General features: G+C 33.9%; 1 protein-coding gene across 10 annotated transcripts in view; it reads left to right on the plus strand.

The window, feature by feature from the left end:
- The window catches only part of DMD (dystrophin), a 1,145,544-nt gene that overhangs the window by 730,828 nt on the left and 397,337 nt on the right, over positions 1-17,379 (plus strand). For all 10 annotated transcript variants that reach the window (XM_074858566.1, XM_074858564.1, XM_074858568.1 and 7 more), the window contains one exon: positions 10,845-11,009. In XM_074858566.1, coding sequence (XP_074714667.1) covers positions 10,845-11,009 — 165 coding nt within the window. The remainder of the gene's footprint in view (positions 1-10,844; positions 11,010-17,379) is intronic.

The raw sequence follows: 17,379 nt of genomic DNA on the forward strand, positions 1-17,379 counted from the left end.
AATTCATCATGATACTATTTGTGGATTTCAGGCCATGTTACTTATCAACATGGAAAAACTTACAGGCAGGGAACTGCTTACAAGGAAATTGTGCAGATTTCCTAATGAGTTTCTTGCAGCATTTATCAAAAGAATATGTCTTGGTCGCCTGTTGACTGTCTTTCCTCCTGCTTCTTTGGTTCCTCATAATCACCACTACAGCAACCTCTGTGATCCCAGTCATTCCTTTCTTACCCTGTTAGTTCTTACTTTCCAAGAGGTAAGAGCACAATTTGTATGAATGCTCTGTCTTTGTAATCTTCCCCACTTCCCATAAAAAGGGGCAACAGATTCTGGAAGAATTTTGCAAAAAAAGGAGGAACACAAGAGACTTGCAACATTTGACAAGACTAAATTTGTATTTGGGGGGATGAAGTGGAAAGGAATTGTTCTCTTATCTTTTGAAGTTTCCACAACGTGTGTTACTAAGAAGATCTTTCTGAATAATGCTCTATGTACTACAGCATTTATCAAGTTAAATCCCAATGTACTTAAATAGCAGCTGTCCATCTAAAAGAGTAGAGATGAACACATGGTTTCTTTTTTTAAAAAGTAAACCCACAAAGCACTTATGAATATGAGTTGGGAAGTTTGTGGTGTTGTGATATTTCTAATTAGGGGTAGTAAAAACTAACCATCTTGTGCAAATCTTATGCTTCTAGATAAGAAAATTTATAACAGTCCTATTTACCATATTCTTTTTTTTCTCTGATACAAATTCTGAGTAGATATCTATTTCTGATTTTATAACAACACCTCACTACAAATGTCTGAATTATCTTGGGTAATCAACATTAAAGAGATTTCTACTTTTGAAAAATAAATAATTTGATTATTTCGTAGAAGAGTCTTCTGAATGTTATTACTGTAAATATGAAATTTAAACATCCATTTCTAAATTTGTCTTTCAAATCAGAAATCCTAATACATTTTACCCATTTTATCAAAAGGCAAAAAGCTGGCTTAGCTTCCTCAGAAGAGATAACAACTGCTATAGAGTTATGAATAAATATCATTTTAGTAGTCATGAGAATTCCTGATGCATTATTATTATTAATATTATTATTTTAAGACTATTAAAAGTTAAAGGACTTAATGAACAGTTTTATTTCTATCCATACATTGACATTAGTCACTGGCATGTAGAAAGAGTGAGATAAATGTGTGCGTTTTCCCACCTTATAAAGTTCTTTCTTTTCTCTGTTTTGTAGCAACGAAGTCACACAACATTTAAGTTGGAAGTTGGATGTGATATTGGTAAATTAATTTTCCACTATGATATCACAGGAATTGGAATTTCTTTTCAGGCAATTACATGTTGGGGTTTATCCCTGAAAGTTTGAACATGCTATTGCTCTTAGTCTTGCTCTTCCAATACAACACTTCCTAAACAAAAACTATCAAGTATGTCAAACAATTAAGGTGACTGGCTTTTTCAAAGGTTTTGGTTAAAGGGAACATATTAAATATTCTGGTTAAAATAAGCTTATGACTACTGGACCTGGAAACCTGACTAGGATGCTAGATATCTTTTTCTCTCCCAGGTAGTTAGTTTAACTGTTGTTATAACATTCATCACTGTTGTAGTGTCTAACTCAATCTTTCTTCATTAATTACCACCTCAGAACACCAGAAAATTTTATGGTGGTTGTTTCTGTAAGTATATATGAATGGGATCTGTAATGGAGTCTCAAACTTTTTTTCACTTCTGACCTCAGTGGAGATTGAGGTCAGGTCACTTAGGTCACTGCTGATTTATCTCACTCCTTAAAACCCATCACTATGATGATAGATGCCATCACTCTTTGACAATATGTCCTGTTGAGCCAGAAGCCTGTTGAAGCTGAGCAGATCTTCTCAGCTATTTCCCTCAGGACCCCTTAGCATTTACTCTAGCACATAATCTTTTCATGGCATTCTCTTTGAATTAGTATGTCTATTCATAATCTAAGTGGCAAGACTCTTCTATGGCTACTCCCAACTAATATCTGCAGTAAAGGTAGTTAATTTATAGCCAATTCAAAGGCATTTTGTACCTGCTAAAAAAGTGAGGATGAAATAGATTGAATTGGTGACATCACACACCATTTAATAATAATCCACAAGATACATAGGAAGAAAGCATTTCTATTTATTTTTATATTAATCATAAAGACTTCAGATGTGTGTTCATAAGGCCACATTGTTGCTCTGTTCACTACACATCAAACTTTAAGGAAAGAATTAAAAATATTTATGAAATACAGTCATGCAGGGCTAGAAAGTCTGCCCATGAGACCATAAAATCATGGTTAATTATATAAATATATGTATGTATATATACAATATATATCATACTACTTTACTGACTATCTTAAAATTCCTTTTTATTGCCATTTGCCATATGAATCTGGAATATATGCATCATATATTTAAGAAGTTATGCCAAGTACTTTGAATAAAAAAAGTACTAATTGTCAAGACATTTGTGCTGACAGCTACATTGAGGTAATACTGATCTAACTGAATTACCAGATTCAAATACGGCACTTTAGGGAAATCCTTACACATTTTTCTACACTGCAACTATGTATCTGAGAGAGATTTCACATACAGTGAACAGTCGTTCACATAACGCCACACACCAATGAATGACAATGGTTTATGCTTTTTTAAACTTCAGTTCCAAGACAGACATTGCCTTTATGTCTCAGGTGTTTCATGCATTTCTATTAAGAAAGACTGTAGAAACCTAAAAATCAATGTTTTATTATTTGCTGTTTACAAGATAAAGTTTATACGTTAATTATGTAGGCCTGTGTCTTTTGCAACATGTCCGTATATATTTTAAATTTCCACAAATAGAATAGTCTGAAATAACCTTAAACCTCCCCTTCCCTTTTCCCTTGCTTTTGTCCTGCCTGTTTTAAAAACACCTTTTGAAATATTCATCATCATCATTACCGAGAGAATGGCCTGTTGTTACGATACTGAACTTAATTGTGCATTGAGCACTGTTAACTAAGTTAACTCCTACACTCTCAACTTTTCTGTTAGCTGCATATTTCCTACAAATGAAAATTTATCACCTCCCTCAAAGTGCTAAACCAGGTAATTCTTGAACAACAACCAAAAAGAAAAGCAAGATCATTGTTGTTTTCTGTCAGACATGTCAGCTCAGTACTTGGCAGGCAAGATCACTCACTAGAATTGGAATACCAACTTTTTTTTTTTGTATAATTTTTAAGAGAATAAATTCTTTGTTGCTAGGCAATGCTATAAATGTTCAGCTGTAGATAAAGTTCCAAACCTTTGTAATTTATCTACACTGTACAAAGATAATATAAAAACATCCCTGTTTATTTACTGTGGAAATAATACAGTTTGTCTATACATTGGTTACTTAACGTACTGCTCTATGTAGATTATAGTCAGAAATTGCTGTTCATTACTGATTTTATTGCTGTGTTAAAAACTTAGATCCAATTATATCCATTTCCTCTACCAAGCGAAATGTTAAGGGTTTTTTTTTTTTTTTTTTCATTCCTATAGGGAACTCCATGAGCAAAACCAATAACGCTTCTAAATTTATAGCTTGCATTTTAAGGTACTACTTGTTGTATAAATATTTATCATTTGTTTCATTGCAATGCCTCTTGGCTTCGTTTTGCTTGTCAAGCATTCTGGCAGATGACAGTTTTTAGAAGTTCTATAGCAGTTTTGTGAATGCTTCTGGGAAGCTTCTCTCAGATGTAGGCAACAGCATGGAAGAAAGTATCGATATGTTTAGTTTAGCTACTGACTGTTTGCCACTGTGAGCTGATTATGCATGGAAGTTGAGCTTTCTTTATTGGGCATGGTTTTGAAAGTAAAGCAGTTGGATAATGTGTTATCTTAGGAAAAGGAAAAGGAGGGCTGCAGAAAAAGATGGTGAGACAAAGCAACAGGCAGGAGAATCTCTGTCACATGGAAAGACCAAAAGTGAAGATAAGACTACTATGGTTTGCCAAACCATCAGAATATATTGTTCTTAACTATGTCAGACAGGGTTTAGCATACCCTGTAAAGTCACATTGTGTTTTCCTGGGACACTGCAACAGCCTATCCAGCTCTGTGCTGAGTAGCACTGTGGCCTGCCATTTTTTCTTCTCCTCCCAACATATCTGTCAGGCTCTGCTTTCCATGGGAAAAAAGCTTTGACTGACAGTTCAGGCAGGCTACCAGTACTGTGGGGTGCATGCTGGAGTTTGCTTGCCTCATGGACTGTGTGTAACCTGAAGGATAGATAAGGTATTATCTGCTGTAAACCAGGGAAAGAACAATTAGGGCATTGTACTTTCATTTAGAAATCATTTTCCTGACAGAATATTCTTCATTAAGAGTCACTGAAGGAAACACTGTAAACCCTTTGTGGCTGCTTTTGGATTTCTGGAACTGGGTAAGAACCAAAGATAAAGAAAAGAAAATCATGGACTAGATTATTTAGCAGAGATTTAAGGTGGAGAGTCTTGTGATCAAAAAGTGTCCTTGACAAAGGAGAATTGTAGAGATGGTAGAGAGCAGAATGAATGACAATGAGTTATAAATATTAAATATAAAAAGTATACAGATATTCAGAAGACTGTGATATATACAATCATATTACCATACAAGAAAAACAAAACAAATCATTGGGGTGGGGGATATGTTTATTTGCTTTTTAAAAAGCTTAGACAGCCAGATGAAGCAGAAAATTGTTTGGTGCATTGGATTTGTGGACTGCTTTAGTCTTCTGCATCAATGAAAATAAAAAGTTTTTTTTAATAAAAATGAAATGAGAATATTACAAATACACTGTTAAGAAGTTAAAAAAATAAAAAAAAAGCCAAAAAACTCATGCCAAGGTCAGGTCCTGAGAGGCTCATAAGGAAACATGAAACACTAGCTACCTAGCAAATAAAAATATTTTATACATATTTTTAGTAGCATGCTTTCATCTTCCTCTAATAATACAGTCTTTACTCCAACTTTGTCAGAGATGTTATGGCTTATAAATATTCATTGTTTTAAAGAAATTATGTAGATTTTGTTTTAAAGTCAATATTGAGTTTGTTAATGAAAATGGCTCAGTTAATTAACTAAATGGCATCCTAAACTGAACTTATATGAAACTCTTTCTTACACTGATTGTTTTTCATGAAGAAATGATGCATAAAAATTAACTTGTCCCCTTCTGTTTTAAATCATTCTTTTGTACATGCTCTAGGGATGGTGATTTTAAGCAGATAAAACTTTCTGAACAGTGGCTTTAAGAACTGCTATTGTATGCAATCATCTTACTAGTGTGATGGAAGTGTCAGTTGTGATTTATCAGTAAGTCTGGAATGAAGCTTGTATTTAATAGTTGTTATGACGTTAGTTATTTCTTTATTATCTAAATCCTGGCTTGGACAACATAAAAACCTGGTTTTAGTCCAGTATGCTGTTGGCTGACTGCAGTGTAGTCATCTGTCTCCTTTTTTCCTAATATTTGTATTTTTTCAGAAATGGTATAGTAAAGCTGAAGCTGCTGCTTGTTTTACATTTAGTAAGGAAAGTAATTCATACAGAAATCTATATATTCTTCACTTTTCTGTATGCAAACAATTGTGGGTTGTTTTTTTTTTTTTCAAACCTGACACTACCAGTTGTCCTATATTGGAAGCCTAGTTTCATAAAGGGCTTTTTATATCTGAGGGAGCCTCCCAAGCCAGGAGTACAAGAAAAACATTGTTAACAGTCTCACAGATACCCCACAACATACTGCTGCTCATATTCATTGTAATTTATTATAATTTATTGTATAATACATATCAAGAATGCCACACTTTAATCCACTGTCAGATTCATCAAAATAAGATCCTTTTATAAATTCTGGTCTGTTATTGAGAGGTTGGTGAGACAGCTAGCAAGAGAAAGGGGTACCTTATCTAATATTTGGAAAAAAACCCAAATTTCCACTGTTGTTAAAATGTTGGAATTTGGGATTTCTCTTCACTCACCATTAGGAAAATTCTCCATATTCTTTTTTGACAAATGACATGTTGGAGAGATGAATCTCCTCATGTATATTCCCAAGCAGCTGAGAAATAACTGCATTATCTTTTCTTCGGTCATTTCAGGTAAATAGGAAATGACCTTGACACTGACTTGTGAGAGAGAAGGGAAATATTCAAAATCAGTCATTGGTCTCTTGAAATATAATGTATGCAAGTCACTTCAGTGGCTTTCCTTACTTTTATCAGGTGGCAGCTGCTGATAATGACAGTGATGACTTACTAGTAATATAATTTATCAACTTCATTCATTTGCAATAACATTTCTGACCTCTGCAAAACTGTTCCCCATTGTTCGTTCTTTCTTACTGTCTCTACTCAATTAGTTTCAACTTTTTCATTTTGAGCATTGCTCCTGAGTTACAGGATTGAACTGTAACTCCACAACTATTATTTTAATTGATACTGCTTTAATTGAATCTGCTTTCTGGATATTCATAAGGAATTAAATAGAACAGGGACACAGAATTTAATTTTACAACAGGTGACATACTTTATACAACTTCCTCCCTTTGTACTTCTTATTATCATAAGAATTGGTATTCCTTTCCATCTGCTCAGTTCTAATTCATCTCATAGTACATGTACACAACTATGTGTATAGACTGAAGAATAACTATCTAAAGCTAAAGTAGGAAAGCAGTAAAAAACTGGAGCATATAAAATGATCAAGGTGGTGTATATTGCCAAGCTGAGCTTTTGCGGCAAAGTAATCAAATTGGAGTGGGGATGGAAAGAACATAATAGTGTATCATTTAGGCTTCTTGTGAAGGAAGATCATCCAAGACATGAGGTTCAGGTGCAACAGAAACAAGCAATGTAAGAAATTTTAGAATTCATAAGAAGAAGAAATTAAAATATTTAGATAAAGATCTAGACTTATTGAAAATATGCAATTATTCAAATTTCAGAGTATTCACGTGTTTTGAGAGATGTTATCATTTCTATGTTGGCAATTTATTTGTGGGATTATTACTATTTTAATTAAAAGAGCAAAAATTTGAATACATAAAATTATATAAATGGGAAATAGTCTGATAGTTTAAGATTAGAATAAAATTAAATGTTGTGAAGACCGATGTCAATTGGTAAAATTAGGCTCCTCTACTGTTTCCCAATTTAGAGCTTAAATCTTTTATATTGTACTGTTACTAAGCTTCCAATTAATCTAACTTAATTAACACTTGAACTAAAGTACAAAATTTTAGGTGCATCACATGCTTTGAGATTAATGTTTTGACACGTATCATTGAAATTATATAGTCCTTTGATGTTGAAATCAGAATTTTTTCTTTGAAGGAATAATCCATACTTTTGTTGTCCTTTGCACCTGCAAATTTACTTTTTTCCTTTGGTTGTAAACCGAGGTATGTTTTAATGCTGATCTGCTGCCAAATAAGGCAAAGTTGAAAATATTTAATTTGCATGCAAAGGGCTAAGCTGGAATTTTAGAAAGATGTTCCAACTGAAGTTGTCCTTTGTTAATTTTTTTTTCTTTTGGACCCTGTCTTCATTGGCACCCTATAACAGTCATTATTCAGGCTTGTGTTCAGCCTTAGGCAGATCTGGGGGAAAGCATCTCACACGTTTGCCCTGCTTTTTTACTTTTCTGCAGGTGTTGCCTTATGGCCACTGTTTCTATTGGTCTTCCCCATTAGAAAAGGACTTCAGCCCTCCTGTGATAAAACCTAACAGTCTTTCTTAAATAGGATGGAAAGAGATAAGATACCAAAGGGAATGAAAGTGCGTAGACACTGAATGATTACCCTGAGTCAACAAATGAATAAAGGGAGGGGAAGGGAGGGGCCCAAAAGCAAAAATGTAGAAGAGAACTGGAGTGAGACACTAGCCATTGCTCACTTAGCCCTGGATACATCCAAGAACTTTCAGAGAGAGCCCAGAGACAGCAGGGCAGTGGGATGGCTGTAGGTCTCACCAGCATCAGAATCCCACCTCAGGGGTTGAACTCCTAGAGCTGTGAATAACAAGCTTGAAAGACTGTGAGTAAAAAGGTAGGGAAGATTCTGGAGGGCCCCATCTCCTTGTGTACTCCTCTACCACAGAAAGGGCGTAAATCTGGACACCATGGAGTCATCATGTCCATGACTCCATGGAGGTTTTCCCAAATTATGCTTCTGGTGAGCTGCAGAATTAGCTCAGGAAAAAAGCTGTCCCCCAAGAGGCAATCTGCAGCAGTATCTTGTCTTGACAGGCAGACTTCTGATTACCTTAACTCATCAAGCTCTAATTTGATTAGCCAGCTTGACAGTTTGATGCCAGAGCTTTAAAAAAAAAAAAAAAAAAAAAAAGCAAACAAACAAAATCATTGAGAACCAGTTTCTAAGAATCTAAGATTCCCACACAGTGGCATGTAACGTGTTACCTGCATCTTACAAAGTATTGCCTTGTTAAATGCTTATCCATGCTTATCTGTAGCACTAACCTGAGTTTGAGGAAAGTCCTTTATTTATTTACTGTTCTTTTTATCTCCGTGGTAAAAGTAGATGGCATTAAATTTCTGTATATAATGAACTGATTCATATAGACCTAGATTTTTTTTTATTTTGCTATTAAAAATATTATAATCCTATGTTTGTTCTATAATTTTAGAGCAGGACCTAACTTGTAAGAAGAGGCTGCATTTACTTATATCACAATTTACCTTGTGCTATATGTTTCTTAAGTGATTATTTTTGAAAAGAGTAGGTTGAAGTACTGTCTGTGACCAAACCTAATCTTTCATTTTATGCTTTTCTGGATTGAATATACCTTAGTGTATAATTGCTTACTTTCCCCCCGCCTCCCCCCATGAAAACTACAAATTTTCCTTTCATTATCTTGTGATAGACCCAATATGTTTGATAAGTGTTGATTGGAAGCAGATTAATTTAAATTTCAGATCTTTGGAAGTCAGCTTGGATTTTTATCTGCCTGTGACAACCTGTTTACTTTCAGTAGTATTTCTGTGGAACTTGTTTACATTAATATTAAAGCTACTAAACATTGGAGATTAACATTCAAAATTTGTAAGAGAGATGAAACTAATCTTCTGTGAAATTAGGCCAAGGTCTGCATAAATATTGAATTAATACATATGGGAAATGAATGCATTTTTGATTGTTTTCTTTCATATCTGGGGCCATTCTGGAGTTTTTATTATATTTAACAAGATTAGGAAGATAGAAAAAATTATTTGACTCATGGGTCAGTTTTTATTAAATAGGATATTATGGTGTGGCTATAGTGAACAATGGAGATAATTTAATATATGGCAAATCAACTTATTGAATTACAAATATCACTTAAATATGGTCTAATAAATCATATGCAGAGTGTAAGTAGAAGGGTTATTTTACTGCCACTAAATCTGTATTTTTAAACCAAAGTTGTAAAGATATGTACATGTCACGAGATAGTTGTGTTCTTTCTATTCTCTCAGCTCATAGTTTGCTTTTGTTTGGTTTGGGTTTTTTTGTTTGGTTGGTGTTTTAGTAACCTTCATTGCTTCTGTGCCTCTGATGAGTTTAGATTCATTGTCTTCTGTAAAATTCCATCATCAGAGATCAGAAGTTAGTACACAGCAGTACTTCTGTAGCTGGGCAGTATGACAGCAATGCTTCCATTAATGCTGTTTAACTTTACAGGGAATTTATATTTTATTGTGTGTATCAGAAACCTCATGTTTTGTTACTTCTAAGAGAGTCACTTTGGTAAAAATGTGCTTAAAAACAATGAACATTGGAAAACCTCATTTTTCTTGAAACGGAAAACTAATCGTACTTCTTGGCTGGTTTTAACAATTAGCTGCCATTGTTTCTTATCTCTGCCCATGCCTTATATTTGCTGTTGTGATTTTTTTTTTTTTTAAAGTACAGATGGTTTCTCCCCTAGTATATGTTTTCAATTGCCCATTGTGTAGTTTAGTGACACCTCACTTCTCTAGCCATAAAAAATAATATGGGAAGGTGTCAGAAGGACAGCATGGAGCTTTGCGTTGGCTTATTTATTTCCAACCTATTCCTATATTTACTCTGAGTTCTTCAGTGTTGTTGGATTTGAACTATGTTATTCACTGATTCTTAATATCTAATATTGTTGGCACAGAATAATGTGCTTAGTTCAAAATCTGACTGCTTTGAACACAAATAAGAGAACCAAGTGCCCCGATCAGTATTAATGATATATTTCCTCATTATTTTTATTCACTGTTTGCATCTGCCCATGCATACTTGGACTCAACTGGCAACTCTGAACATCTTGTAAGAAAATACATGCTTATAAATATCTAGATTCAAGAGGTCAAGAAAAGTTAGATATCATTCAAGTGATCAATTTTATATTTTCACTATTGTTTTTAATAATTGAAAATTGACCTTTAAAACAGTTTCAGACACTGAGATCATTTTTTTTACCAAAAAAATGAGAAGCTTGATGCTGGAATTTGCATTTTTTTGTTTAGGTTTGGGTTTGTTACATGTTTTTTATGGGTGTCTGTTTTAGTTTTTGGTTTTTGATTTTTTGCAGTGTGTTTTTGTTGTTTGTTTTTTATTAGGAAAGAGTGTGTTTCAAATTACTTGCAAGATATTTACCATAATATTTTGATTGATGAGTCTACTCTTTCCTTCCTTTCTTCCTACCAGTGTATCAAATCAGTATTTTAACATTTTATAAAAGTCTATGTGTGCATAGTGTTAAATTGCTTTATATTACTTTTTTCCCCACCAAAAAAATGGCTTCTGGTATTTTTTTCAGGTGTCCAAAGATCTTCCAGAGAGACGAAAAGAAATAGACATTCTGCTAAAGGATTTCATTGAACTTGATCAACAATTAAATCAGGTGATACTGTGGGTAACACCTGTCAAGAACCAGCTGGAGCTTTATAACAAAGTGGGTCAGCCAGGAGCTTTTGATATTAAGGTAAATTTTTTTCCATTTTAAAAAGCATCAGTATATTTAGTGGTCAAAAAGTCAGTTGCAGCATTAGCTGTATAGTTTGTATTAATAATATAGCTTTGAGACAGAAGTCAGCAATAGTCCTCAGAAGTTCAAAGTTCTGTGAATTAAGGAAAACTTTAATTCTTTTCCATTAAGTGGTTTCTAGTGATAAGGCAGTTTAGAACCAATAGTTCCAAGGTGAAATATAAATATAATCTATTATTTTTACTGTAACATATACATGAAACAATAGCCCCAAAAGTCAATACACTAAATTTTAATACAAAGTGAACTAAAATTCAGAATATCAGTATTGGACCATTAAGCTACTTGATTCAATATGACTACATTAAAATCAGAACAGTTAGGGCCATAAGGAAAGGTATCTAACTGCACAGGTAACATTCCAGTAATCAATAAAGCTAATTGTCTAGTAATTATGAGCAAAATATTTGTAATCTGATCCTTTGTATGTATTTAGGTATATAAAAAAAATGCCTCTATGTTCTTTGGGTGAGGCAAAGAAATAAGGATTAAAAATACTGATTAGCATCAAATAGCCTTCTGGATGTATACTTAGACCTTTTGGCCTTGCATCTTGTCTAGGCATATATGAGCTTATTACATAAACTGTGGAAATATTTAAAATACAATAGCTTATTAAAATACATGAAATTTCTTTGGTTTATAGTAGCTAGGCATCTTGTTCACCTAGATAAACAGAATACACTGAGTTTTGTATTGATTTTGATGATGCAATTTTCAGTGAGAAAAGAAAAAACTGTAAATATTTTAAAATTTTCTTGCATTAAATGGAATAATACCTGCTTCTGAACATGTGTCATTCTGCTGAGCAAATTTATTAACTTCACTTTAACTTAGTTTCTTTTAAGGAACTGTTTTAATGCCAAAACACTTTATGTCATACAATCACATTATATAAAACAGTGAATCTCAAGTCCTGTTGCAGTCCTATAATTGGCAGAATGAGTTCAGCAATGACATTCATTCCCTTTTTAAAAGATAAAATTAGTATAGCTCTTTGCAAATGTCTGTATATATACTGAATGAGTGATGGAATTTTGCTTTCAAGAAAATTATCTATCCTTATTTCCTAACAAAAATTTTTAGTTGATATATCCATTTTTTTCTTATATTTTTCCATTCTTTTTCATTTATTTCTAGAACGATTCCACCATTAAAGTTTATATAAAATAAAAGCAGGACTAAATTGCTGCAAATTGTAAGAGTATTGCTTTTCATACTGCCAGTGAAAGAAATGTTCTGCTTGGCTCTTTCAGTCCTCTTAATGTGATGTGACAAGAATATTTCTGAAAAACTGTTGAAAGTATAGAAAAACTTTAAAAAAATTTGTAGTCCTGAAGTGGTGGGATGAAATCATGTATGTCTAGAGAGGTGGGGGAACAGTGAAGAGCTCCAAAGAAAGGCAGATAATCTTTCTCTCTATGAAAGACCCTACCATATTTCTTTCACGCAGGTTTAAAGCTTGACCAGTTTTGATTGTAGATGAAACAGTTGTTTATACTATTGTAAGGGCTGTAACCATATGAAGCATGTTAGATTTTATCTGCATGTTATCTACCTGGATTGCCTTTAAAAAATGCAGATTTTTACATCTTAAAATATTTTCGACTCATGGTTTACCCAGACTGTAATTTTCTTCGAGGAGAGAACCTCTTCCATTAAGGACTCTATATTAAATATCTCTGAAGGCGAATGGGATTCTTATAATTTTTTTAAGATTAAGAATAAACAAAGTAAGAGTTTTGAGATTGTTAATCATGACAAAACACACAGCAAAAATTAGTAGATATAATTCAGGAAAGCAGCTTATTTGTGACAATATTAAATTCTATACTCAACTTCAAATGTATATTTCAGATCCATGCTAACATGCTGTCCTACATTGGGTCAAGCATGTGCATACATGTGCTTTGAAATCATTGTTGACAAGATTATGTTTATGTGTATTTTTAAATTACCATGCTGTATACCTAAAGATACCTTTAAAAAAGTAAGGACATCTCAGTGATTACCTATGGAAGGAATGTATTCAATGTCTTTTGATCTGGTGTTCCCAAATACTGTATAAATATTCAGCATTTGTTCTACCACTATTTTAATTCCTTCACCAATATTCAGAGAACACTGAAGTATCTTCTAAAGGATTTAATAACTCCTTTTTTCAGAAACAAGCATGATTGTTGATTACCTAGTCAAAAGTAAACGCTATTGTTAATATTCTTAGAAAAGAGATGGGGTGAGACATTTTACAAAGAATTTTTTTGGATATTCTAAAAAGCTGGAAGATATGAAGATGAGCTTTAAAACTGGCAATCAAACTTGTGAATATAACACTTGAGTGAAAAAGACCAGGCTCATGTAAGTCCTCAGGAAAACCAGACTATTTTTGCTATAGGATTTGCCATAATGGCCATTAAGGTCTCTTCTATCTCTTTTGTTTTCTGTTATTTATTTGGGAAAATAGTTCCAAAACTAATGTGAGTGGCAAAGATTTGAATATAGATTTTAAGTACTATAAGGATATTCAATTCTAATAGTTAAAAAATATTGAATGTTAGAAATTTTATCGCCTTAGAAGCAGGTGGAAATCAATGATGAAAAGAACAAGTGGAGTGGGGTAGGTAGGAAGGAGTATAGGAATATGTGTTTGTTTTAAATGAACGTATAGGGTGTCTTTAATGAGTTAGCAATCTTATATTAAAATAATATGCCTCTTTTAAAGCAGCTTCTTATATTTGTACTTCCCTGCAGCAAATATCATTTACAGAAATGTGTGGTAGCTGAAATTAAAACATGATACACTAACCAAAATGCATCTAAAACACTAGTTAGAATTATTCTGGCAGACTTTTCCAAAATACAGTGATTTATTTTATTCAGAACTGTAGTAACCTTTATTTTTGGCAGGCAGCTATAATCTGATAACTAACATCACCGTTTCCTCCAATAAATCAAGGAATATAATAAATGCATATCCTTATCAGATAATCTGATTTAACCTTTTAAGTAATATTGATCTATATAATACATGCATAATAAATACATAAGGGAGAATATCTGTGAAATTCACTTGCACAGTTCATACTGATAGCTTGCAATTTCTGTGAATTAATACTAATTTAAAAGCTCATATGTTTTTTCTACTTGTGCAAAAATTAACTGTTAAATATAGGTGAGAATTTCCTTAAATTTACACTTACTTAGAAGAAAGATGAAATAAAAGCACCAGCAGTGTTAACCTTTAATGGCAGCACGAAAGCAATTCTATGAGAGTAGCAAAGGTGCAGCCAAAGGAGAAATTATTACATATTGTTACAGAGAGCTTCACAAACCACTAAGACTTTTAAGACCCGAATACATAACTGGACTTGGTGACAGGTAAAGAGATTAAAATTCCTCCTATAACTCTTAAGATTATATCTATATTAATAAATAAAGAGTGGTCAGGACCATATTTTTGGCCTAGAGGTCAACTGATGCAGCACAGCTTACATACTCTCAACAACACTCTTGTCCCTGAAAGAAGACAGTTGCATCCAAACTGCCTGTTGCTGCATCTGTGACTCACACTAAACCCTGACCATGAATGGGCCCATGCCAAAAGCAATGCTCCCAGTTTGATGGTGTGGGCACTCATGCTTCAGAGCTTGAGCATGGCCTCTCCCTGTTTAGTTCATTTCTCCTGGCATCATGTAAAGATTCAGGGAAGGATGCAAACTGGTTATATGAAAGGGAGAGGTTTGGTGTCTTTGTACATATCCTTGCAATGATGAATCCAGACTGGTACCATCATTGACTGTGATTTGTGTCCAACCGATGCTCTGCAGCCTACCTACATCATGGATTTCGAAATCCCAAGTAGTGTGTTGCCCTTGCTTTAGCACAGGATGACATAGTGCAAGTTCTTGCCCAACATGACATAATCATTTATTTAAGAAAAGACACTGTCTCTTCCATCACATTTATTAACCCTTTATGAAAGAGGCATTTTCAGGTGAATAATTACATAGCATCATATCAGCCTCCTCCAACCCTACAAAATGTTTCCAGATGCTTAATATCAGTTGTTTTCTAGACTTGTACTCAGAATTTAGTACAAAAGTAGATAGTGGAACACGCTTCTTTCTATTTCACTGTAATGCAGTTAGGAGACAGGAGATAAGAAGATGCAGACATAAAGAGATGGGACAAGTCCAACATGTTCCTTGGTCTCCCTTGTGGAGTAGGACCTTGTGGTCACTAAGGAACATGCTGGGACAGCTAGTAGTCCTATGGTCTCTGGAATGCTTTGTGTCATTTGAGGCTTTGGGCAACATCTTAGCTTCTAAAGTATATACATATTTCAGTTTAAAAAGCAGCAAAAATGTTTAGAAAAATGTAAACACTATGAAATTGTTGGAACAAAACTTTTAAAAGTTATTAAGGCCCAAGAAATATGTTGTAATTCATAACAGCATTTACTATAAAATACATTCCCTGCTGAACTGAAAATTTTGTTTACTTTCACCCCATTCTGCTATCACATCTCTACACTTACTTTAAAGAATTACAGCATGGCTCAAGAAACCCTAATATATTTTACGCCAATATAATTTCTCTTCATAATTTTCTTGACCATAATTTAGAGGTGCCACAATTAGAACACAGGCCTTCAGTTAGGACCCATAATTTTTAGCAACGGTTTCCAAAATCCCAAGTAGGTTTTAATAACTCACTCATTTCTCACTTGATACGCAAGAGTAGAGAAAGGATTCTTTATTCCCAGGATTTAAAAAACATCTGTAGCAGTATTTGCTTCACTCATGTTGTTAATCCTTAATTTCAGTTTTCTTTTACAAACAGTAAAAGATTTTTTTAAAAAATTTAAAAACTGTCCAAATAAAGCAACATGGTAATGCATATTTGCAAGCTACCAATTTAAAGTATTAGGATAGTACTTTTAAAATGTTGAATATTTTTTACCACATTGACATAATCTCCCTTCACAATAACAGCATAATACAGACTGGTCCTGTGAAATACTTATGTATATGCATGGGGAAGGCATGAAATCTACATCTAAGCATTCCGTAACTCTACTGCTGCTTGTGAACACTGGAACACTGCCAGGTTTGCAATCTACCTTCAGTGTAGCTTCTCATGCATCTAGAATATATTTCATATTGTGTCTTTTACAACTCCATGGACTTTTTGAGTTTCCCAAGCTAACAGCGTGACCTCTCTGTTCATTTGCTCTTTGACCTGGAGTTATTCTCATTCTGATAGCTATTTAGCATGTTTTAATATTCACAGACTTAGATGAAATCATCATGAATTTTCAATTTTACAAGATACTACAAAAATTGTCTACATTATAACATAGAAAAAGATTGAAATACTTAATAGTATGTCTTTGTTTACAGGACAGCTTCTGCCAGCACTGGTGTCTAGGTTATTGGTCTTATAGCCATAACCATTGGATACAGCCATGTCAGGAGACACGTTCAGTGTAGACATGTTGAAGTTCAGCTCTTACTATGTGCTTGTTTTTTACATGCTGGTACTTTTTTACCAGTACTTCTCTCAGTACTAGTGATGTGTGGCTAAAGTGAAGCCCATTTTCCTGGTCTTCGTTTCAGTTTATGTTGAATGGCTTTATTCTTCTTAGCACTTTGTTCTTTCTTTGTCAATTAAAATCCACAGCTAAAGATGTGTGTTTTGTAACTCCCGAGGCATTCAAATTTAATGGTTTTGCTGGTTGTATTGCCACAGTCCTTAGATACATAAGTAAACCTGAATCCTAGGAAGTGGTAGCTGCTTTTCAACTGTTAATGCAAACATATCCTCTCAGTGAGAAGCTACGGTCCTGCAGGATAACATGGATGATATGAGATAATGTCTTTCAGTGAGTGAATTTTGACATAAGGAAGTTTTGTTTAGCCTTTTCAGATCTGCCTGGATCCTGATCCAAACAGCACTAGCTCCACTTCTGCCTTGCTTGTTGGGCTCCCTGAGGGTAGCCATGCTTCTTTCAAGTCTGTGGCAATTCATAGTATTTTGAGCTAGATTTCCCATGGTACTTGGCAGTTCTTTGGGCTAGAAATGTATGGGGAAGGGGATATTCATCTAACAGCAGCAGATAACTAGACTAACAACAGAGCAAGCTGTGTAGCAGTTACTGAGGTGCAGTCATGTACAAACTTCTAATAGGATAGTCTCCACTTTCCTCTTTAACCCAGACAAACATTGACAAACATTCTGCCAAGTATTCTTTTTGTCATAAATACTAATATAAACAAGAGACCCTAAAACACCTGCTCTATAAAGT

The sequence above is a fragment of the Strix uralensis genome, chromosome 2 (genome assembly GCF_047716275.1).
Source record: "Strix uralensis isolate ZFMK-TIS-50842 chromosome 2, bStrUra1, whole genome shotgun sequence".
Lineage (NCBI taxonomy): Eukaryota > Metazoa > Chordata > Aves > Strigiformes > Strigidae > Strix > Strix uralensis.